The sequence below is a fragment of the Euleptes europaea genome, chromosome 8 (assembly GCF_029931775.1).
Source record: "Euleptes europaea isolate rEulEur1 chromosome 8, rEulEur1.hap1, whole genome shotgun sequence".
Lineage (NCBI taxonomy): Eukaryota > Metazoa > Chordata > Lepidosauria > Squamata > Sphaerodactylidae > Euleptes > Euleptes europaea.
The window spans coordinates 45,089,283-45,112,755 of record NC_079319.1 but is presented as its reverse complement, the minus strand read 5'-3'; the positions used below and the strand labels follow the sequence as shown (position 1 = coordinate 45,112,755).

At 39.5% G+C, this 23,473-nt stretch overlaps 1 protein-coding gene across 1 annotated transcript in view; it reads left to right on the top strand.

The window, feature by feature from the left end:
- SNTG1 (syntrophin gamma 1) overlaps positions 1–23,473 on the top strand; it is a 143,789-nt gene that overhangs the window by 102,561 nt on the left and 17,755 nt on the right. The window contains exons 13-15 of the mRNA XM_056854317.1: positions 2,004–2,075; positions 12,053–12,205; positions 20,911–21,003. Coding sequence (XP_056710295.1) covers positions 2,004–2,075; positions 12,053–12,205; positions 20,911–21,003 — 318 coding nt within the window. The remainder of the gene's footprint in view (positions 1–2,003; positions 2,076–12,052; positions 12,206–20,910; positions 21,004–23,473) is intronic.

The window sequence follows — 23,473 nt, the reverse complement described above, 5'->3', positions numbered from 1 at the left end:
GATTCAAAGCTTGGAGATCCTGGCCTGTGATTAGAGACTCAGGTCTCTTCTGTTGCACATCGTATTTTTATCAGCTTGGGCTGATATGCCAGTTACAGCTGTTCCTTGGTGATCGTTGGTCTGATCACATCCAGATTAGATAACAGTAATATGCTTTATGTGGGGCTATCTTTGAAAATGGTCCATGAACTTTAGCTGTTCCAAAATGCAGCAGGCACACTGCTGTCAGGATCGTACCTCTCCCATGCTGAAAGATCTGCTCTGGCTGCCCATTTGCTTTCAGGCACAATTCAAAGAGCTGGTTCTTACCTTTAAAGCCCTAAATGGTTTGGGACCAGGCTCCTTGAAGGATTGTCTTCTCCCATACTTCTCAATCTGTCAGCTAAGATTTGTGGGCACCCACCTTCAGAGGTGAGCTGAGTGGCAACCAGAGATTGGGCTTTTTCAGCAGTGGCACCTCACCTGTAGAATTGCCTTCCCCTTGAGGCTCACCTGGAGCCTACACTACTTTCTTTCAGGTACCAGGCCAAAACACTACTGTTCACCCAGGCTTTTAATTAACACCATCTTCATAGTGTGCTTTCAGCCTGAAAATCGTTAAATTCATTTTAACTTTCTCAGTGCTTTATGTTTTTATGCTCTAGTATTGGATTTTAATTAACTTTTCATGTTTCATGTTTTTATATTTTTTATTTTATTTTGTAAGTTGCCATGGGCAGGATTCCCACAGGAGGCAGCATAAACATTGTCTAAATAAATAAATGATACGAATAAAACAAGCCAGGGCATAAAGCCACACAAAACATTCTACAAATGATATTAATAATACAGTCACAGTCTAGAAGTTGACCATAGAGACAGCTAAAGTAGATGGAACCCCTAGTTTAACCTAGTTAAAAGCCTATAAAAAGAAATGTTTTGTCCTGGTGCCTGAAAAAAAAGTAACTTCAATGAGGAGGGCATTCCAAAAATGAGGTGTCACTACTAAACACACCATCTCTGGTTGCCACACACCCCACCTCTGTGGGCAGGGACACAGAAAGCAGGTTTTAGAAAGAAGATATTGTAACTGGTAGGCTGGACCGTATGGGAGGGGGCAGTCCTTCAAGTAGTTTCTAGAGGCTTAGTTAATGAAATATAGATCATTGTATCATCAACATATTGAAGACACCCAACCTCAAAGCTCCAGATGATCTCATTTAGCAGTCTCATGTAACTATTGAAAGCCATGGGTACAGGTACAGAGCTCTAAAAAGCACCATGTTCAAGTTCCCAGACAAGCTGTGCCACCTCTCCAATGTAAATTCTGAGTCCAGTCAAAGAAAAAAGACCAAAACCATTGAAGACTGGCTCCTGTTAATTCCCATCTTCCCCGCCTCCAATTGATGAGGAAGATAGCACAATCTGCAGTATGAAAGGCAGCTGACATTAAAAAAAATATTTAGCCATATTGGCTTATAGTGGTTGATATTAATAGCTAAATTCATTTTCTCCATGAATGTTCTAACCCCTTGTAAAGTTATCTAAGCCAGCAGCCATCACTTTATCCTCCGGCAATCCATACATTAATTGCTTTGTTTTAGTGCTTCATTTTGTTTGACCCAGCTTGTACAGTAATTTTATTGGGTGCTCCTGAATTCTAGTATTATTGGGAAAAAGTAATATTTTTTCCACTTTCCAGTTTCTGCACAACATGCATAATTTCTTAAACTCTTATCATGTAATTTCCTAGCCATCTTTCCCCCCCTAAAAGTCCCAAACTCTTTAGCTTTTACTCATAAGAAAAATGCTCCAATCCCTTGATCATTTTTGTTGCAGTTTCCAGAAAGTGTAATCATGCATACAAATATTCTTAGGAATAATTGACCTGATCTATGAAATGTTGAGGATATTTCTTTCCAGAGGTAACTTTCAATCATCTGCCCACAGTGTCTATCAAAATCCCATCATATATACTTGAATGAAAAACCAATGCAATTATATTTCATGTGCTTTCACCCAAGGTTACTACGTGGGACTGGACGCGAGCTGAAAGAACATTTTCTGTATATGAGATTATGTACAAAATATTCAAGGTATGAAGAATAAAATTATAACATTATTTACTGAAAGATGGGAAGGAGGGATATTTTGTATCAAAACCTCTCGCTGAAACTGGGTTGGTGCCAGACAATGGTCTGTGTGGAAAGGAGGTGTGGAAAGTGAGGGATAAAATCTAGAACTGGGTTTAGCATGAAGTGAAAAATATATCCAAAGGATTTTCAAGGATGATCAGTTATAAAAATGTCCCACTGCATTTCAAGGGAAAACTCTTTCTCAAGGGTACTAAAAGATACATGTGAAAAATACGTATTAGGATTGAGTAGTTCCTCCAATTGTTGTTAAAAAAATATAACCAACCTATATAAATTCTAAAGCAAGCCTATAACATCTATTATATCAGTCTATTGCAGCTGGCTGTTATTGTAACAATTTATCTGAGAAATAACTGTACAGTGTATTCTTTCAATCTAATTCAAAACAGCACTTTTCACAATGAAAAGTAACTTCTGTTACTTCAGAAATATCTGTTTCATATAGGATGATTTTAAGCTTTAGCAAAATATCTTTTTTCAGCTGTAATAATAAACTGTTTAGCAAATTGTATATGAGAGAATTTCTCAAACTGAAGTCTGAGGTACATGTAGATAATTCAGGGGGTCTACAAGTCCTTTCTAAGGGCAGAGGGGGAGCCATTCTCATACCCACCTGGCTAATGTGAAAACAGAGCTCTCTCCATTTTCTGGGAATGGGACAGATATTGTCCACCTCAGGAGGAAAAGGACATCATCTGTGCCCTGTAAAATCTGTTATGTCCTGTGATCTGGCCATATAGTCATGTACAGGCAATGGAAACGTTTTACTTTAATTGCTTTGGAAGTGTAGCTAATCTGGCTTTTAGGACACTAGAGGTAGAGGCCGCTATTGCTGCATACTTCAAAATTAGGCTTCAAAATGCATACCTTGCTGCATACTTCAAACAGGGGCCTGGAGACCAAGCCCTATGAGGAAAGGCTGAGGGAATTGGGACTGTTTAGTCTGGTGAAGATGAGGTTGAAGAGGGGCATGATTGTTCTCTTTAAGTATTTGAAGGGGTGTCACTTAGAGGAGGGCAGGGAGCTGTTGCTGTTGGCAGCAGAGGATATGATTCACAATAATGGGTTTAAATTGCAGGCAGAAAGGTACCAGCTGGATATTAGGGAAAATTTTTTTACAGGAAGAGATGTTCGACAGTGGAATCAGCTACCCAGGAAAGTGAACTCCCTCTCACTGGCAGTCTTTAAGCAGAGGCTGCACAAACACTTGTCAGGAATGCTCTAGCTGATCCTACATTAAGCAGGAGGTTGGACTAGATGGCCTGTATGGCTCCTTCCAATTCTATGATTCTGTGATTCTGATGGACCAAGGGTCTGATTCAGTATAAGGCACCTTCATGTGTTAATATATGTTCAATCTAAATGTTGGCTCTTTTATAATCACATTAGCAAGTGTCAGAAGTGACACAGATGACTAAAGAAGGGCTTTAGCACCAAGTATGAAAATATGGCTATTATTTGACGTTTATTTTGTCTTGCCATCTGTGCTTTACTTTTCATGATATCTTGTAAGCTAGGGTTCACAAAACCAGCAAAGGAGTAATAACATAACAAAAATGTGTTAATACTAATCACCGTATGTTTACAGTAATGCTTTTCATTATGGGTGAACATGATTTCTAGGATTATACATGTAGAAATAGCTGTTTGGCTGATGTTTTCCAACGGTGGTTATATAGAAAGCTGTCATTTGTCTGACATTACCATGCTGTGGCATCTGTCAATAGCAAAAATAAATTTGACTTTATCTCTACATTGTGGTAACAAATAAACAGTACTGATTTCTATGGGAAGTGTTAGAGGTGTTTGCTAGTTATACCTAATTTGAAGCGGTTATGCATTATAATGAAGCAATGAAGTGGTTTTTCACAAGATAATCATTTCAGTCTTAATGTCATGTTGTCTCAAGATGTAGCATTGTAGCATCTAGTCAATGTTACTTAGACCTGACAAGGCTCTCTGCTTGGAAATGCTGTGTGCATAAGTAATTCCGATCACAGAAACAGTTGGACTCAAGGCAACAATTAGGATTAGCCCAATCTTCCTGCATCATGTCCATTTATTGTTGTAGGCATAGGCATCCTTTTATGTTAAATTTGTTCCCCTGCTTCTGCCTCAGGCGGTTGCTTTCCCTGTCCAAATTTGCTTTCCAGTTTCTCCTTTTCATTCTCATCATCTCCCTCATTTAATTTTTTGCTTTCCCCCAATGGCTCTCCTTGGCAATAGTCATTTAAGCAACAATCAACAGTTACTAATATGCAGATACCTCTTTGCTTAGCTGAACACAATAATGGGGCTGCTTTAAATGCAGATCTCACACCGACTGTTTAAAGGGAAAATGGGACACGAATCAACAACAATTCCCTTCTGAAGCTTACCTTGGGGGCAGAAGGCATCAGGAATGCCTACAGGATTGTGCCATCATTATTAACTGAGGAGAGATGTTACAGAATTTTATCATGGAGCATTCAACTGCTTGCAATGTGTTAGAATAACAAGCCCTTCTGCTCTCTCCCCTGTATCAAAACATGTTCCAAAGAATTAGGGTTGCAGATGCGCTCCCATTTTAGACCAAGTGGCCTCCATAGAAGATGCTTTCTCTGGAATCTAATTTAGTATTGATCTAAGGATTATCTACTCTGACGGACAACTGCTCTCCTGGGTCTCAGATAAAGAAGAGGCAGCACCTGTCACTTGAGATGCTTTTAACTGAAGATGCCAAAGATTGAATCTGAGACCTTCTGCATGCAAGCCATTTGCTCTGTCACTGAGCCAGACCCCATCCCAATCTGTTTAAGTTCTATCAATAAAGAAGTTGAATTCTACGCCCAGTGCCATATTTTGTGCTGTGTTTGCACTTGCTTGGAATCTCAGAATGCCACAAAAGACTGTTTCTGAAGTGCAAAATCTACACAGGAGCTTGAAGGCAAGGCTATATATATTCTGCAAACCAGTGCCAGCACAGAATTCAGCATCCTACCAACGTCACTGCTCTTTGTTATTTAAGTTTTTACTTTTTAACAAATGTAGGTGAAGATAGACTCCTTTGTCAACAATATTTGTTTATTTTATTTATTTAATCCTTTCTATGCTGCCTCTCCACACAAATACGGTTCCCAAGGCAGTGAGCATCAGAGCATTAAAATGTCACCACTGAAACAACATTTAAAATAAAGTATATATAAAATGATGTAATTTAAAATAATTCACTAAAAACATATTAACTCACAAATACACATAAACATCAAAACCAGGGAGAGGACTAAAAAGTTATTGGGTATTTGCAAAAAAAAAGTCTTCACCTGCTGGCAGAAAACAACAATATAGGGAGGCAGATAGATCTTGGGGAGGAAGCTCAAAAGTTTGGTACCACAACAGAGAAGGACCTTGCTTGGGTTGCCCCCTGTGTAGCTTCAGATGGTGGGGGCACCCAAAACATGACGGGAGTGGACATGTAAGTTCATATGGGAAAAGGCAGCCCTTAAGGTATGCTGGCCCCAAGCCATATGGGGCTTTCAAGGTCGATAATAATAGAAGGAAATTGAGAGCCAGTGTATATGCTGCAAGACTGGAGTGATATGATCCCTACGACGCACTTCAGTCAACATCCTAGCTGCAGCATTCTGTACTAATTGAAGCTTCCAATCAGTCTTCAAGTGCAGCTCCCATGTAGAGTGCATTGAGTAATCTAATCTAGATGTTACAAGGGCATGCACCACAGTGGCAAGATCTTTTTTTCTCAGGAAGGGCCATCACTGGCTAATCAGCTAGGGATGGTAAAAGGCACCTCTGGCCACCGCTGCAACCTGTTTATCAAGCAGGAGGCCCAGGTCAAACCTTTCCCCTCACCAGTAACATCTCTATTTTGTCCAGATTATGTTTCAGTTTATTAGCCCATATCCATTCCAAAACTGCCTCCAGGTTCTTGTACACCGTTTCAAAGCTTCCCTGGGATCTATTGGAAGCACAAGATAGAGCGGTGTCATCCGCATGTTGGTAGCAACTCAGCCCAGATCTCTGGGTGACCTCTCCCAGCAGCTTTATGTAGCTGTTAAAAAGCACAGGGGACAAGATAGAACCTTGTGGGACCTCATAGGCCAGACACCAATATCTAATTATACATGCAAGTTTATTTATGCACTCATGGAATTCAGTTTTTCTCTGTGCACAATCTGGTTTACCTTCTTACACACTCACATTTATTTAAGTACAATATATAAAGCTCTGCTCATAGGATAAAGTGGTACCGTGCTCTATGACTTCAGCTGTGCCTTTGACGCATCAATGTCTGTGCCTCAGCCCTTTGTCTTTGATTTGGCATTGTGTTACTTGCTATGATTAATAGATGCAGAATACCTTGATTAACACTTAGGTAGGACCTGATCTCAGACTAAACATTCTTTCTCTGGGGGAAAAAGAACCATGAACCTCTTGGATTGCAGACTGAGAGATGAGAGTTTTTTCATGGCAACAAATAGAGATGACCACCTGCCAGGAGGAGACAAGATTAATGGCTATTTGGATATCCTGAGTTGAGCCATAAAGGTTTTGGGTGGGCATCCTAATTTGATTGGGGAGCAATTACATGATAGATTAAAGTGAAGCCCTCCCAGAAGCACACAGGTCAGGGAACAGGGAAGGAATTTCTTGACCAGACTCTATTTTTCAAAGTTCCAGTGGGCTTGCCTCCATTCCAGGGAAGAAAATGCCAATGAGTGTACAACTTAGCCTCATCTGATTTATTTTATTTTATTAGTTTTATAGTACCCTGTAGTGTTTGATATAGTTTTCCAAAGCTTCTCTCTATCCATTTGTGACTGAAAGGAGATGCTCTTGTTAGAAACTTCTCTTATTAGAGAGTTGATCCTCATCTCTTGGGAGAGAAAACTCTTCATTGAAAGAAGGTCAATATGATTGATTACTTGAGAGCACAATGTTTTTCTTTGTTACATTTTGTAAGGTTGCTGATAGACCCAGCTGAAAATGATCAGCGTGGTTTCTCTGTAGCAACAGTGTAATGAAGTGGTTTCTGCTCTTCATCAGTTGGTACACCCACTTTATTGATGTTCTGCAGTGTGCAACAGACTTACCCCTTTTCAAAAATAGCACGTAAGAATACCGCATTTAGTTTCAGCTGTGTTTGTAGTGCTTCTGAAAATATGAGATGAGAGACTTCTCAGCTTCGTCAGTTGGACCTTGGCTTGAACTACACATCCTTCTTGATGCAATCTTACAAGTCCTGTGGATATTGGCCTCACACACAAAGATAAATGACTTTGCTGCATGACCTGTTTTCACTTGCAGACAACTTCTGTTCCATCGCTTTCATTCCAAATTTATTTTCCTATTGGGAGAAAATGAAACCTCATACCCAGGCTAGCTGTAATGACAGTGTTTTATACGGCTCTAAGTGAACTTGAAAAGACAAACTTGGAGAAGTAAGAGAAATAAAAGTTCAAAGCAATGGGGGAAATTCAAGATGGATTCACGGACAGGAAGCAAGGAAGAATATATGACCTCTCAGATAATAATGTAAATCCCTTAAAACAGTACGACAGGCAGTTTCTCAGATGGGTTACTATATAACACAGGACTGGGGCCAAGGGTACTTTTCCACTTGTTTAATGGCACTTATGACAATAGAACACCACCTCCATTGCTGAAGGAGTGGAGCAATTTTGTCAGTTTCCTCCTTCTACTGCAGATCCCCATGTCACCTGACTATTCTATTGATTAGGGGCCTCTGATCACCATGAGCAGTATTTCAGAGGGCTCTGAGGGCTACTGAAATAGTGGGGAGACAGGAAAGTTTCCTTCTGTAAGCTGTCTTCCTCTTGCGGTTCTGTTCCAGATGTCTTCCAGCAACAAAGAAGAAATTTGGAATGGTGGTAAATAATTTCATGCAAGAAAAAAAGATTATTCCTTTGAGGTTTGCAAACAAATACAAAATTAAACCAGATTACTGAAAAGTTATTTATTTTGTGGTTTCCCCGCCCCCTACAATCATGACAGTGCAACAGAACAATAATGCCTCCATCTCTCTCTCTCTCTCTCTCTCTCTGTCTCTCCACACAAACATACCCCAAACACATTCAAGACTGTGTGCTGGAAAAAAAAACACTTATATGCTTTTGCACATAAGAGAGTTAATTTTTAAGGATGTAAGTCTGCAGCATAAAACAAGCAAAAATGAAAAACACCATTAATCCCATGTGCAAAAAAAGAATGTTTTTCAGCTTCCAAGGGTTAGCAGTTACAATCTTTTTGCAGTGTAAAAACAACAAAAATAAATTCCTGCTTTAGATTATTATGAATTGTTGTTGGTGGTGGTGGTATGAGTATTCTGAAAGCACAGCTTTGAAACAACTCTGCATTCCTGGTGAGGCTGTAGTTATGGGATTCGGTGCCCACTTTGCATGTGGGAGCTGGACTTGAGCAGAGATGCACTACTACTACTACTCTCTAGTCCCTGGCATCCTTGGACTCACACACAACTCCAATTCCTTGTCCTTCACACAGCTTGAGCAGGGGGATGGCCAGTGTTTTCAGATGCTCTACCTGAAAAAATATGTCAGGGGCAAGAAATTGCCTAACATCTCCTCCAAAAGGCATTGATTTTAAATGTATTCTGTACCCCCACACATGCTGTTTAGCAGCCTTTTAAAACTTTGTCATCTATTGCTCCCACTTCTGCTTCTGGTAGCCTTTATTTTCTTCTTTGGTTCAAGATTTATTCTTTTAAACAAAAGTTCTTTGTTGCCTATGCTAGCTTCCTTGATTCTGCTATGTAATTTGGTGCTATTCTTTTGGACCTGTCTAATTTTTGCTGTTACATTATTTGACCCTATGTTCTAGTGTGTTAAAATTCTATACACTTTCTGAAAAGCACAGATCTTCCTAACTGTAATTTTTAAATTTACCTTTCCAAGTAAGAAAAGGAGATCTATTTTGAATGGGGGATTACTTTTTATGGCCATTGGCACCCCCATACCCCTAAGAAATCTCTTAATCAAGACAGGTAGCCCATTCCTAAAGGGGGGGTAAAATTCCTTTGGAGCCAGTGTGACCCTGTGATGGCATACGTGCCACCTTATTCGGAATAAGGTGGCATCTATGCCAGAGTTGGGGCAAACACGCCAGCGTTGGGGCATCACTGGCCCCTGCTACCAGTGCAGCCCTGCTGGTAATCCTGTGCCAGCCTCTACAGCCCTTTTGCCACCTTCTCAGCAGTGGTAGGACTGTGCCACTTTTTTGTGGCATAGACTCACTGTTTTTAAGGGGGCATTTTCCCCATTTTCCCCTTTTTTATTTTAAAAACCACTTTTTTAGGCTCCATGGTGGCCAGGAAACCTGTTGGCTGCTGCAGATCTACCCCCCTGTTTCAGGATTTCACTCAAAATGATATAATTGACAGGACCTGTTCTATTGGTGGAATTAGAATAAAGTAGCGTGGGCAGGGCACCATTTAGATTTTTTCATTTTTAGTACCTGGACTGCCGTCCAACGAAAACCGACATTATGCAGTTCATGTTGGAAAAGGAGCTCTGTCAAAGATCCGGAGAAAGGAATGGTGTCTGTGGAAAAGACGCAGTAGGTGGATTGGGTCCACAAATGGCTGAAGTCAAGATAATGTCATTGTTCAGCATTTGTGGAGTATTTGTGAAAAGATCTGGCTAGTGAAATATTATTTCCTGAAACAAATGTATTTCTCATATAGAGTGAAAATCACTATTAATTAAAACAATGCGTGTTGTCCCTTTCTAGTATTTATTTAATTTATTTTGAAAATATATACCTCATAATCCTCAGCCTAGCCTCTCATAGCAGCTTCTGCTTACAATTAGAATAGTAGAGATGCTGGCTTATATGGGAATGGAATAGGAGTATGTGACAGTCATGCTGTACAGCTTATACTTTGCATGTCTTCCCCCTTTTTCTTCAAAACACTATGACCACTTTTGAATGAAGAGTCAAATGCACAGTTATGTTTTGTTAACATTCCATCATCAGAGAATATTTTTGCGGATTAAAATCAAAGGCATATGTATCAGCTGTACTTAAGTTATAAGCAAGCATATACAAGGTTAGGGCAGCTGCCACCAGCGCTGTCTACGGATCTTTGTTGTAGACCTTGTCAAACAGCTTCACATAAGAGCTGAGTTGTAATTGGTTTGGTTATTGTGCAGGTTCCCTCCTGAATAACTGGGTGATTACATTACAATATACAAATTGTTAAATTGCCTGATCGGTTATGTATGTAACTGCATTCAATTTGTGAAGCAAGTCATAATAGAGGTTGCAGTCTGAATCTATGATAAGCATTTCTTATTTCCCCATATAAACGAATGGCTCATTATGTCCATCTGTGTAATATATTGGAGTTCAGCTATATACCTGTCATGAGACGATGATTCTCCACATAAAGGAGCCAAACATTTGCAGTGGAGGGTCGCTGTTAAAACCAAGCTGGGATCCGGAGTCCAGCGACAGCTTCACTGCCATAGTAAAAGAACTGTCAATTCCCCCATTGCAATACAAAGCACCAGAGCTGTAGTATGAGCAGAGGTGTCAGAAGTAGGATAGCAGGCTGATCCAAGATTGATGATAAAGCAGTGGAGTAATAATGCTGGTCTATTCAGCTGAGATAACCCATATCTCAATGGGCCAATGTGAAAAAAATAGTAGCAGAGAAGTACAAATTAATAATAAAAAACCAGAGGCAGAAGACTAGATACAGGATGGTAAGTAATCAGAATCCAGGTCCAGAAAAATGACTGCTGAGTAGTACTAGAGATAAAATTATTTCCTCCATTCTGTTGTTTATCTATGGCAGTGGTTCCTGAAGTGGGCAGTAGCGACCCCTGGGGGGGATTACCTAGGGGTAGGGTTGCCAGGTCCCTCTTCACCACCGGTGGGAGATTCTTGGGGCGAAGCCTGAGGAGGGCGGGGTTTGCGGAGGGGAAGGGCTTCAATGCCATAGAGTCCAATTGCCAAAGCGGATATTTTCTCCAGGTGAACTGATCTCTATCGGCTGGAGATCAGTTGTAATAGCAGGAGATCTCCAGCTAGTACCTTGAGGTTGGCAACCCTACCTAGGGGGCATGAAGAGGCAAGGAGGCAGTAGATGGGGCATTGCAAGTGGGTCCCTTTTACTGTGTTGTTCACTTATTTACGATCAACTAGGCTATGGCACCATGCTGGCGAATGGCACTCAAAGTTTCTGTCTCTGCATGGTGCTGAAATCTTGTGGAAATTATCAGAATTTTTAGTTAATAGGCCACCAGAGCTCTAGTCAGAGGAGTATACTGCATTTTGAGAAACTGTCGTCACCACATGTTTTTGTCTCTGACATTTTTCAAGCTTTTGCTGGTAAGTCCTTAAGATAATAGTGTGGTATTAAGTTTCCTGTGTTCTCGGTTACTGAACCAGTTGATTATGAAGTGCACTTGTTACCTATGTAAGTGTTATTTTTGTTACAGCCCACCCAATATTAATATTTCTTCAAGCTGGATGCTTGAAGGACCTTAGTTTAATAACCCAAAGGAAATGTTTCTTTTGGTCTTAGGTGTGATCTTTGGTTTTAACAGCGAGTGTTTGTGGTATAATTTATAAAATATTTGGCAATTTTTTTTCCTGTGCTTATGTGTAGGCTATATGTCACAGTTAAAGCTTTTTCTAGGTTATTGTTACAGCTAATTTTCACTCCCATAGGAAGTAGTTAGCAAAGCACGCTAAACATTGCACCTATGGGTTCTACAATGTTATTTAAAGTGAAAAATTGTTCACGTGAATCAAGACTGAGGACAGGGCAGAGTAGATAACAATTGCAAGCTTGTTTGTTCTGAATCTAACATGCCTATACCGTAAGAAATATTAATTGATGTATGCAAGATTATATAACTCCAGGTTTTCATCAGGACAGTGATCTGCTGGACCGGCGGAAACACTGCTTTGGTGTCCAATCTGAAAATGGAGAGGATCTCTACTTTTCTGTGGAATTAGAATGTGATCTCACATTGTGGGAAAAGGCCTTCCAATCAGCAACTTTTTTAGAAGTTGAACGAATACAGGTAAGACATATGAGATGCTCACTTTATTTAGTGCCGTTGTATGATATTCAAGATGATGAGTAGTAGTTTTAAAAAAACATCTGCTTTAGACTGTTTTTATAGTAAATTTTACAACAACTTGTTACTAATGTACTACTGGCTTTTTCATTCAAGTTCTTTTTTATTCACTTGGTGCTAGGGTTCTTGCAACTATAGTTTTGAAAATACTGATGAGAGAGGTTTAGTTCTTTGATGCAGTCACTACCAGTCAAAATGTGGCTTTGGCTACTCGCAGTGTTGAATTACTGTCTTTTATTATGTTGTTCAGTGTTCTAAAGATAGCTTGTTGAGTAAGACTTCCTGCTGAGAGAGGACAGTAATTATATAGATTTATCTTATTCAAAACATTGCCATATCTTTGAACGTTTAAATCCAGAGACTGGAGTCATGAACAAACAAGGCAGATCTTTCTACACACCCCAAAACGCCCCAGGTTTGTGGAAAAATCTGAAATGAAAAAAAAAATACACTGGGGGTTAACCATGACTCTCTCCAAAATAATAATAATTGCTAGGCTACCGCAACACTATTGCTAGTTGAAGCCTTGGGCTCTTTCAGTAAAAGGAACAGGGAGTGGGGCCCTTTTCTGGGCTGTTTTGGCCTTTGTGGGAGGACTCATCAGGATGAGGCCTTGCAGCACTCACTAGGCAACTTGATACTACACATGTTCCATGACTCACTGAGGCCCAACTGCTCATTATTGTTTAACAGCAGACACCCCACAGAAGCCAATGTTGCCTAGTGGTCAGAGTTTCAGACTAAGCAATTTATGTTAGGGTTGCCAGGTCCGTCTTTGCCACTGGCGGATATGGTTTGGGTAGGGGAGGGACTTCAATGCCATAGAGCCCAATTGCCAAAGCGGACATTTTCTCCAGGTGAACTGATCTCTATCAGCTGGAGATCAGTTGTAATAGGAGGAGATCTCAAGCTGATACCAGGAGGTTGGAAACCTTATTTTACATTTTTATTATAGTTTTTACCCTTACATATAATTTCCTCCCCTCCCAAAAAAGGTGAATGAATATAATAGGGATACTTGTGCTGTAGTTAATGTTTGAAAAGCATGACCTTATGACCCAAGACTCCTCCATTTCAGAAATGGGTTTGGATGGGTTTTAGGCCACATCATTCTTTCTCTGAATTAAACACCTCCTGCCAAAACGCAGTGTGCTGCAGGTCTTAGGCCTGAGAAATGAAATGCTTTAGGCTCTGCTCCTGAATCATACCTATTGAATTATTCATGGATCCATTTTTAAGATTCCATATTTTTGGATCTTAGGGGTAGTGAAAGATTATATATGGAGCTGCCTGTTATGGAGGAAACCTTCATTTTGAAAAGGCTTTTTATGGGTTTTAGTGTGTGAAATCAATAATCAAAACCAAATCATGCAGTCTTTTTATGGTGGGTATTACATTTTTAAAGCTTCTATTAAAGCTGTAAGATCTTTGACATCATGTACTCTTTTGGCAATACTTGGCAGTATTCTGCATTTCATTCTCTCCAAGTTCTCAGCTAAAGGGATTAATTAAAGTAAGCAGAGAAACTATAGGCAAAATAAAACCTCTGGCTAGAAGCCAGAGATCAAGAGACTAGAAGCTGACCTTTACCATTTTAACCTCTGGTGCACATTAATCTCTCTTTACCAATTTGTGACAGCTGCTCAAAGCCTATTATAATCTTTAACCTTTCAATATTTCTTACTTAAGAGTTGTGCTTGGGTATTGAAGGCTTTGTAGCTGGAGAAAGCAAGAGATTGCCCCTTAGGTGAAATGACTGATGGCGCAAGTCTGGTATAGTCAGAGGTATTGAACTGCTAAATTAGAGCAATGCCTTTTAGAGTAGAACGTTCCCTCAGTCAAAGGGGTCACAGTTCTCATAATCATGTTAGAGTAACCTAATTGATTCCACAAATCAAAGAGCTGCAGTGGGATTTTAAATAAATAAAATTTATATACCCAGAAACATAGACACCATGGGTCATTTATGAGGATGAGCCTCATAACAACAAGCACTTCAATCCTGGCTGATAATATAGAAGCTGAAAAAAGACCACTTTTTTCAGCCATGTTATTATCATACATGTATAACATGAGGGTTGTAAAAGTTTCAGTGAATAGCATACAGATGAATTTATATAAAGCATTTTTAATATGGTAAAGATGAGCTTTGAAAAGAATTTGTTGCGAAGCTGGGTTTCACGAAAGATAAATCACAGATAACAATTAACATTTAATATCCAAGATATACAAGATATTATTGACTCTGTATACCGAACAAGACTTGGTTAAGCCAACAATGATAACTTGGGCACAAACTTTGGGTCATGATATACATATGCATAAGTGGGAAAGACTTTGGTTAAAGGATATGAAATATATATATTCACAATCTTTGAGAGAGAATATCTATAAAATGATGTATAGATGGTATTTAACACCAAAGAAATTAGCCAAAATGTATGGTAATATGTCACCGAACTGTTGGAAATGTCAAAAGGTTCTTTTCATCATGTTTGGTGGCTATGTGAGAAAGCTAAGAATTATTGGGATACGATTTATAGTGAATTAAGGTTGATATTCAAAATATCCCTAAAACAACAGAAATGATGCTATTGAGTATAATACCTGATACCATAGTGAACCAGAGACCTTTTTTGATGTATGCTACTATTGCCGCCAGAATGGTATATGCTAGGAGATGGAAAATGTCAGATATACCAAATAAATCGCCGTGGATTGAAAAAATGATGGAATTAGTAGAAATGGCAAAACTTACGGCGTCGATAAATCAAAAGGATGATAATGAATTTGCAAAAGAATGGGAGGCATGGACTAATTATTGTAAAAATGAACTTAAATGTGATATTAACAAATGTATTTTGATCTAATTTAGAACGGATTATTGGATACTGACGGTTTTTGTTATAATTGAATTAGAAAAACAATACAAAGAGAAAAAATGTCAACTAAAAGATCAGAGGAGGGGGGAGGGGAAGTTAAAGAATTATACTTTTTAAAATGTGTAATGGAATGTATAATGATTATTTGGAGAAAAAATTAAAAATTTCATTAAAAAAAAGAATTTGATGCACAAATATAATTTCTCATGGTATAGATATGTTTCGTTTGCCTTAATATTTTCCCCAGGATACTTAACTATTCAACTCTTACGTTGGCTAGAAATTTTGCTTTTCATCATTTTTAGCAAAAACATTTTATAAACTCTGCTTCAATTGTGTTAAAGTAAATTAAAATAATGGCTGTGAAATCATATAAAAGAGGGATTGAATTAAGTCTTGTGACCAGTTATGTATAGTTAAATTTTGGGTTTTAATAGGACTCGTTTATTTATTTATTTATTTTTACAATGGGGATCAGATGGGGGCTGCCACCCAGAGGGGAATTCTCATCCACACAACAAGGCAAGAGAGCAAATAGCAAGGAACAGCAGCTGATACCTGTTCCAACAGGAGCCTCTGGGGAAATTTCCTACTTAGGGTTAGGAGAAACATATGGAGGAAGGAGCAGCACATAATTTTAATAGTTGTTGGAGCTGGCAGAATTAATCATTACAAAATTTCTGTGCTCTATTCCCTCCCCAGGCATAGGAGGTCTTCCCATAGGAGGTCTCTCCAGAGCCCCTTGTAATCTGTCTGTGGTCTCTAGAATAATCTCCCATTTCCTAGTCAGTGAGAGGCTAGAGGGAGTAGAGCATGGTTGTTCTTTAATCCTTTTAGCCTGGTCAGTCCTGCTGGGTCTATTCCTCCTCCTAGAGGGTTTTTTTTTTGGGGGGGGGGTCACTTAGAGAGAGCCAACTGGATAGCATCTTGCTCAGCCCTTTTTGAAACCTGGGACTACCCCTTAGGATGTGCTCTTTTGAGGGTTGGATCTATTGCCCATCCTAGTTAGTGACGCCTAGCGAGAGCATATTGCTGGTTGGAGTTACCAGTCCCTGTCTGTGAAAGAACAGGTGCCATCCGGCCTTAAATCACTCCTCTGTATATGAAATGTATCCTTTTAAAGAAAAGCAAGCCATTACAAAATTGACAATTCGATTTGTGAACTGTGTCAAGGAAGTTATAAAAAGTGCATGCTTCAGTCATGCCACTTGCATCTGCCAGACAGTAAATGTAAATCATATTATTACACTTCTAGAAGCCAAATAATGTTGCTACTGAAATAGTCACACCACCCACAGTTCACCCCTCAAAATGGCATATGAACAGGCCTGAAAAGGGGGGGGGCATGAATATTGTTACAGCCAACAGAAAGAAGAGGACTGCCTGGGCTCTTCTCTTTTTTTAAAACCTAATAGTTAAAGATGCATTTTTGTGAGCTCTGATGTCTAGAATGGATTTCCATAATGTGACTATAGATACCAGACACACCTGTGCTTGGATGAATGCTACAGAGAGACTGTTTGGATTTGAAATACAATGAGCAAGGGAAGTAGAAGTCTGATTACTTTGAGGAACTGGTGCTACTCTAAGACTAGCACTGTCTGGATGCCAGCCTACTCTTCCCACTATTTATTTGCCTATTTATTTACTGGCAGAGATTTCAAAATGTCATGTTTCTAGGGTTGCCTACCTCCAGGTGGTAGCTGGAGATCTCCTGCTATTATAACTGATCTCCAGCCAATAGAGATCATTTCACCTGGAGAAAATGGCCGCTTTGGCAATTGGACTCTATGGCATTGAAGTCCCTCCCTTCCTCAAACCCCGCCCTCTTCAGGATCTGCCCCCCCCCCAAATTACCAGGTATTTCCCAACCTGGAGCTGGCAACCCTACATGGTTCCCATACACACTTCTCCCAAAGAAACTGACCCTGTAAAAGATACCCCTGATACTTTCTAACGCTCAGGGGACAAATATTAATTATTTGCTTTGTAAGTTCCTTCTCTTTTATCAACTTGGCAAACATACATCATTAAAACAATTAAAATGATTTTAAAAGGTTAAAATACATACAAAACATAAAAACAGCAATTAAAACATGGGTTAGGATGGAGGCATTATTCAGGGAATACCAAATGAAACAAAAAATATCACACCATGTAGTAAAAGACTGTTATGAGGGTATTTTCCTCCAGAGTTGATTTCAAAAGTCAAGAACTATGCAATGGTCTGTGGATGGGTGAGTCTTCCAGATCTTTCTAGAAGATTCTGCCTGTAGCCTGCATAGCCTGCATAGATGCATTGTCATATGTGTGACTTCACTAAAACTGTTCCGGGTAAGCAGTTCTTTTTCAGATCTCCTCAGTTGTGACTTGAAATAGTTTTTGCAAACTGAATAAAGTATAAATTTTATTTCTCAGCAAATACATTGAAATGCCAGTATTTATTTTTAATTGAAGGGCACATCTCTGCAGGCTATGGATGCATTAGTGATTGAATTATTTCTCTCTAGCCGTCTCTATTTAAATACTGACTGTTTATTAAAATCCTGCAAGGAATTCTTCTTCTGCATTTTGCTAGGAGCAACCTAGACTTTACATGTTTAAAGAGTTCAATTGAGTTCCTTTCTGTTTTTAAACAGACAGTCCTGGCAGCCACTATGTGGTTAGGGGAGACAGATTCTGGGATACCTGGACTTGACCCTTTAACAAATGTAACATCTAGTTTGAATCTTCGATCTTCAGCAGTCTTGTAGAGTTCAACTGGGGTTTTGTCCCTGATTTTAATCTAAAAAGATAAAACTTTCGCATACATCTCCCTTGTGAACAGGATGGCCTTTTCAGGCACTTCAGAGTTTCACATTGTGACCGTAATATTTGATAGGAAAATACACAATGTGAGATGAGATGTTTATGTTTTCAATCATGATCCAGAAACCAACATTTCATCAAGGAGCAATTTGATAATGAAATGTGTCACCAATTGAATCCCAGTGTTTAATAATACAGAACAAATGTCTGGGTGGAAATCAAAATTTAGAAAGAGAGAGTCTTTTTGTATGCCAGACACTTATCAGGAATTAGTTATTTTACTAACTGCCTTAGTAACTTCTTGCTGAAATGAAAGTTGGATAATTTATCAATCTTAATTTTGCTATTTTTGTGATGTAGTTTAAAAATCATGGTATAGTCAGCTGAAGTCTAAAATATGATAATAAAAAATAAAAATAAAAATGCATTTTCAGAAGGTATTTCTAGGGGCAAGACCAAAGTAGACCGAGCCAGGTCAATCACAGAAACCTAAAGGCTTTCCATTCCCTGACTCTTGGTTATTAATAAGTGCATGAAATGATTATTCTTCACAGTTAACATTGTTTGCCTTACATTGATCTGTAAATAAAGAAACACTATGCAGAATTTATATAAAAAGGAGCTCTCATTATTATACATTTCCACAAAGTTTCAGCTCTTTGAAGACAAAGGTTTTGGTTCAGTCAGCTGCATGGGGACATATACTTCCCAGCCCTTTTGTTCACTGAAGCTGCTTTCTGGAATGGTGTGGGCTGAAACTTTAGTAAAAAATCTTGAGAAACTGGTAAGCTCATCCTCCCCACCCCCAGCCAAAAAGGTTCAGTAATACATCCTTCATCTTAAATGGCTTTCTTGCCTATTGTTTTTTCTGTTACCTTTACTAGGATGCTGCATGCCTGATGGCAGAACATAGGCTCCTTTACTCAGACTGAAATGTTGCCTGCGATTACTCGGTGCCTTATCTTACAGTCATAAGTGGAAGTCAGCTACAGGGAAGGCTCTAGCGATGCAAAAGCTGTAGTTTGGTCAACTTTAGCACCATTCTGAATTGTTCTGTGTTTCTTTTCATTACATTTCAGTGATTTATAAATGGAAACGCTGGCATATATCACTGTAATAATAGAACGCTGTTTAAACACTACGAAATATATGCTGATTACAAAATATAATTTAACTACCAATCCATTTAACATGAAGATGGTGACATGAGCACTGACTGAATTGTCAGGATTCTGTAGAATGGTACATGAAAAATAGTTTCAGTCATCGCACTACAGCAGGTGTCTTTCCCCCCTTACCCACACAGTGTGATTTGAACCCTAGGTGAATCTTAAAGAGTGATGCTGCCAATGTTTGAACTTTCGAAACCTTGAATATGAACCTCAGCAACATATGGAGACAGTGAGGTATAATCATTAGAGTGCTGGACTAGGATTTGTGAGACCCCATTGAAGTCTCTACTTGCCATGAAACTTGCTGGGTGCCCTTGGTCCAGTCACTTTATCTCAGGCCTCTCACAGGTTTGCTGTGAGGACAAAATGGAAGAGTGAAGTGCAACGTATATTCTGCCCTGAGGTCCTAAGAGGATTGACAAGGTAAACATGTACCAAATAAATATTGTTCCCCTTAAAAAATGAAGGCAAGCCCTAGACTCTTCTCCTGCTTCAATTTTAATCCAGGCCTGAGAAGAATTCCTCTCCCCCATGCCCACCCTCCTTTCTTTGGTATACTGCTACTCCTCCATCAGAGATAATGTCATGTAAGAAAAGAAGGAAGACTATATCTTTCCTTCTCTGTTGGAGAAGCTGTGGTGGGGCTGGCTGCTGCAGGCAATAAAGAAATGACTTCTCCTGCCCTTCCACTTTAGTGCTCTGAATGCTGCTACATTCAAGGTGCAAGGGAGACCATGTTGCAGGACAAATAACAGCTCCAGAGGGATCTGATTACTAAGAGCCAGCACAGGTTTCTCAAGAACAAGTCATGTCGGACTAATCTTATCTCCTTCTTTGAGAAAGTTACTACCTTGCTGGATCAGAGGAGTGCAGTAGACATAGTTTATCTAGATTTCAGTAAGGCTTTTGATAAGGTTCCCCATAATATTCTTGTTGACAAATTGGGAAAATGTGGTTTAGATCCTGTTACTGTTAGGTAGATCTGTAATTGGTTGACAGATCGCACCCAAAAAGTGCTTGTTAATGGTTCCTCTTCCACTTGGAGAGGAGTGACTAGTGGAGTGCCTCAGGGATCTGTCCTGGGCCCTGTGTTGTTCAATATCTTTATAAATTATTTGGATGAAGGAATAGAGGGGATGCTTATTAAATTTGCAGATGATACTAAATTGGGAGGGGTAGCGAATACTGTAGAAGACAGAGCCAAGATACAGGATGATCTTGACAGGCTGGAGAATTGGGCTAAAACCAATAAAATGCATTTCAACAGAGATAAATGTAAAGCTCTGCATTTAGGTAGGAAAATCAAATGCATAATTATAGGATGGGGGAGACTTGTCTTAGCAGTCACTTAGGGGTCACTGGGGTATGTGGGGGTGAGGTAGTTGTGAGTTTCCTGCATTGTGCAGGGGGTTGGACTAGATGATCCTGGTGGTCCCTTCTAATTCTATGATTCTATGATTCTAACTGAAGTTAGGGAAACAGTGGGAGAAGGATTCAGACCCCTCTCTGCCATTGCTGTGGTCTGAATCAAAGGTGCCCAAAATCTTCTATTTAGCATTATAACACCTCCAGGATATCTGTTCTTGTATCTCTCAAGGTTTCATCTAATTTGTCGTTAAGACAGGGTCCAGAATATGGTATATTTATTGTGGTAATCCATTTTATTGCACAGGTTTGTTGAACATGAGTACCATTTGAGGTATGTCTCCTTCCCCTTAACCCTATTTTTGAGTTTTATGTACTTGACTAAAGTACCACTTAATGTACTTTTCCCAATTGTTTCTAGTGCAAGACATATGCCTGTGTGCTGGAGAGTCATCTTATGGGGCTTACTATTGACTTTGGAATGGGCTTTGTATGCTTCGATGCTGCAACAAAGGTAAAGCCATGAGAAGTGAATCCTTTATGGTATTGGTACTCTGGTTCCAAGTATTATATTTTTGAGCTGAAAATTAAATAATCTTTTGACATCCATTACTGCAGCTTCTCTTACTTTATCAAATACTCACTGTGCACTTGTTAAACATTCCAGATTTTTGTACCCTTAGGTAGAGGACAACTCATTTTTCACACACCCTGCCTTTCTTTCTCCTTCACCTTTTTCTTTGCTGTTCTGTTCCTCCCTTCTCCTTGAGCATTATGGAAAGCCTAGTCCTGAGGATCTGAAGCTGCAGGAATGTTGTAGGGACAAACGTCTACACGCAGACAGGAGCATGAAATGAAATTATATATCTATATCTATATCTATATCTATATATATATATATATATATATATATATATATATATAATAAATATATTAAATATATATTATCAATGTTTTTAATTATATTAGGCAGTGACCCTAATGCAAACTAGAAGCAGCAAAGTGAGAAGTATGGATGCATGGTTCCTGATGTTCCTCTTCCCAAATTAACAGCCCTCCCAATGATTGACAATCTGCTAGGCATGAAAAAGGAGGTACCTAGACCAGCTGCTACCCCTCCCACCCCCAGCAAATTATATGAAACAGGTCCCTAGTTGCATGTTGCTTTCATTAGATCATGGTGATTGTTTTATAATCTCTAGTTATGGGAAAACACACTACACATTGGTCAATGTCACATCTGTAATTTCACAGTTTGGGTAACCAGTAACTCAAGCATAAATCCTTTGAAAATATTGTCGAAGGCTTTCACGGTCAGAGTTCTTTGGTTCTTGTAGGTTATCCGGGCTGTGTGACCGTGGTCTTGGTATTTTCTTTCCTGACGTTTCGCCAGCAGCTGTGGCAGGCATCTTCAGAGGAGTAACACTGAAGGACAGTGTCTCTGACACTGTGTTACTCCTCTGAAGATACCTGCCACAGCTGCTGGCGAAACGTCAGGAAAGAAAATACCAAGACCACGTTCACACAGCCCAGATAACCTACAAGAACCAATAAATCCTTTGGTTTTCTGCTTTTCTTTCTTTAAGAAATTTTGTGTTGTAGTTTCCTCTGAAAGAATTCATCATTCTGATCTGAAACTACATTAACAGACATTATGAACATAGTTATAGTTTCATACGTGTGTTTCCATAACAGAAGAAACCTAACCCAACTGGCTTAATCAAAATATTCCACTGCTACCACTATTAGCATCAGAGAAATTTCAACTGCCTAGCAGACATAAACTGTTAAATTCAACCTTGGTCATTGTAACATTTTCTCTAGCCTTATAAAATCCTGCTTTGCTCACTTACCTGAAGCAAATAATTTGTTTTGACAGGCCCATGACATACCATCAGCTCTTACATTATCATGATTACTGCAAGCCCAATCTATACTTCACTGTCTTTCCATTTATTTTGTTCAAAAACATGCCTCAGGCCTTCTTGGAAAACACTGCAGATAATTTTCTCAAAGTATTAGCCTGCCCTTAAGAATATATTCATCTTGTAAAGGCTTACGTGCTACCATCTGTTTTCTATGGGTATTCAAGACCTCGTGTGGGATTTTTTAAAAAGAGCCAAGTAAAATTTTCTTGAATTAAAATTCTGCATTATTAATGAAAGGGAGCCTTTAATCAGTCATTGAAGCAAATAGCATGAAAACTGAAAATATTCCACTTTTTAAAAAATCCAAGTCCTCTAACCAAAATTGAGAGCCACGCATGATTCCGGAGAAATGTTTCATCCCTCAGTCTAAGCTTTGACTGCTTATATGAGAGAGCTTCTCCAAGCTTTCTCTCCTATTCCCAAGGCTCAGGAGCTTTCCTGGGCTGTGTCCTGTAGATTAGTTCAAGGACTGCTCAATTCATAGAACCCTTCAAAGACCGCCTTTGTGGGGGTTTCGCGCTAAACTAAAAGCCTGCTTTGGCTGAGCTGTAGGGTTGTTGTAGTTTTTTACCTCATAAATCTTCACAGCAAGGTTCCGATGCCTGTTTATGCTGCATGGGTAGACTGCAGAACCACAGGTAGAGCTGTCCTTAGCATTACATGCCCATGAAGGGACAGTCGTGCTTGTCAAACAACTGTCTTCTATGCAGCTTGAACAAGAAAATTGCTAGAACAAGAAAACTGACAACCCAGCAGCAGAGCAGCTAGTTGGACACTGGTCACTGCAGCTGGTGGTCAAGATGAAGGCTCACCAGGGGGTTGGCACTATCTGGTACTGTGAACAAAGTCTTTGCCGGCCTCTCCCCCTGTTGGATAGCTGCCCACATAAAGTCCCAAGAAACACAAGAAATTACATTCTGCAGTAACAGCAAAAAGCAAATGGGCTCCAATGGTCTGCATATGCTGCTCTTGCAAGGTTGCCATCACCCCCTCTATATGGTGAGCAGCCCATGTTGAGGGACACGACCATCCTTTGTAGGGAGCTGCCCTGTCTGC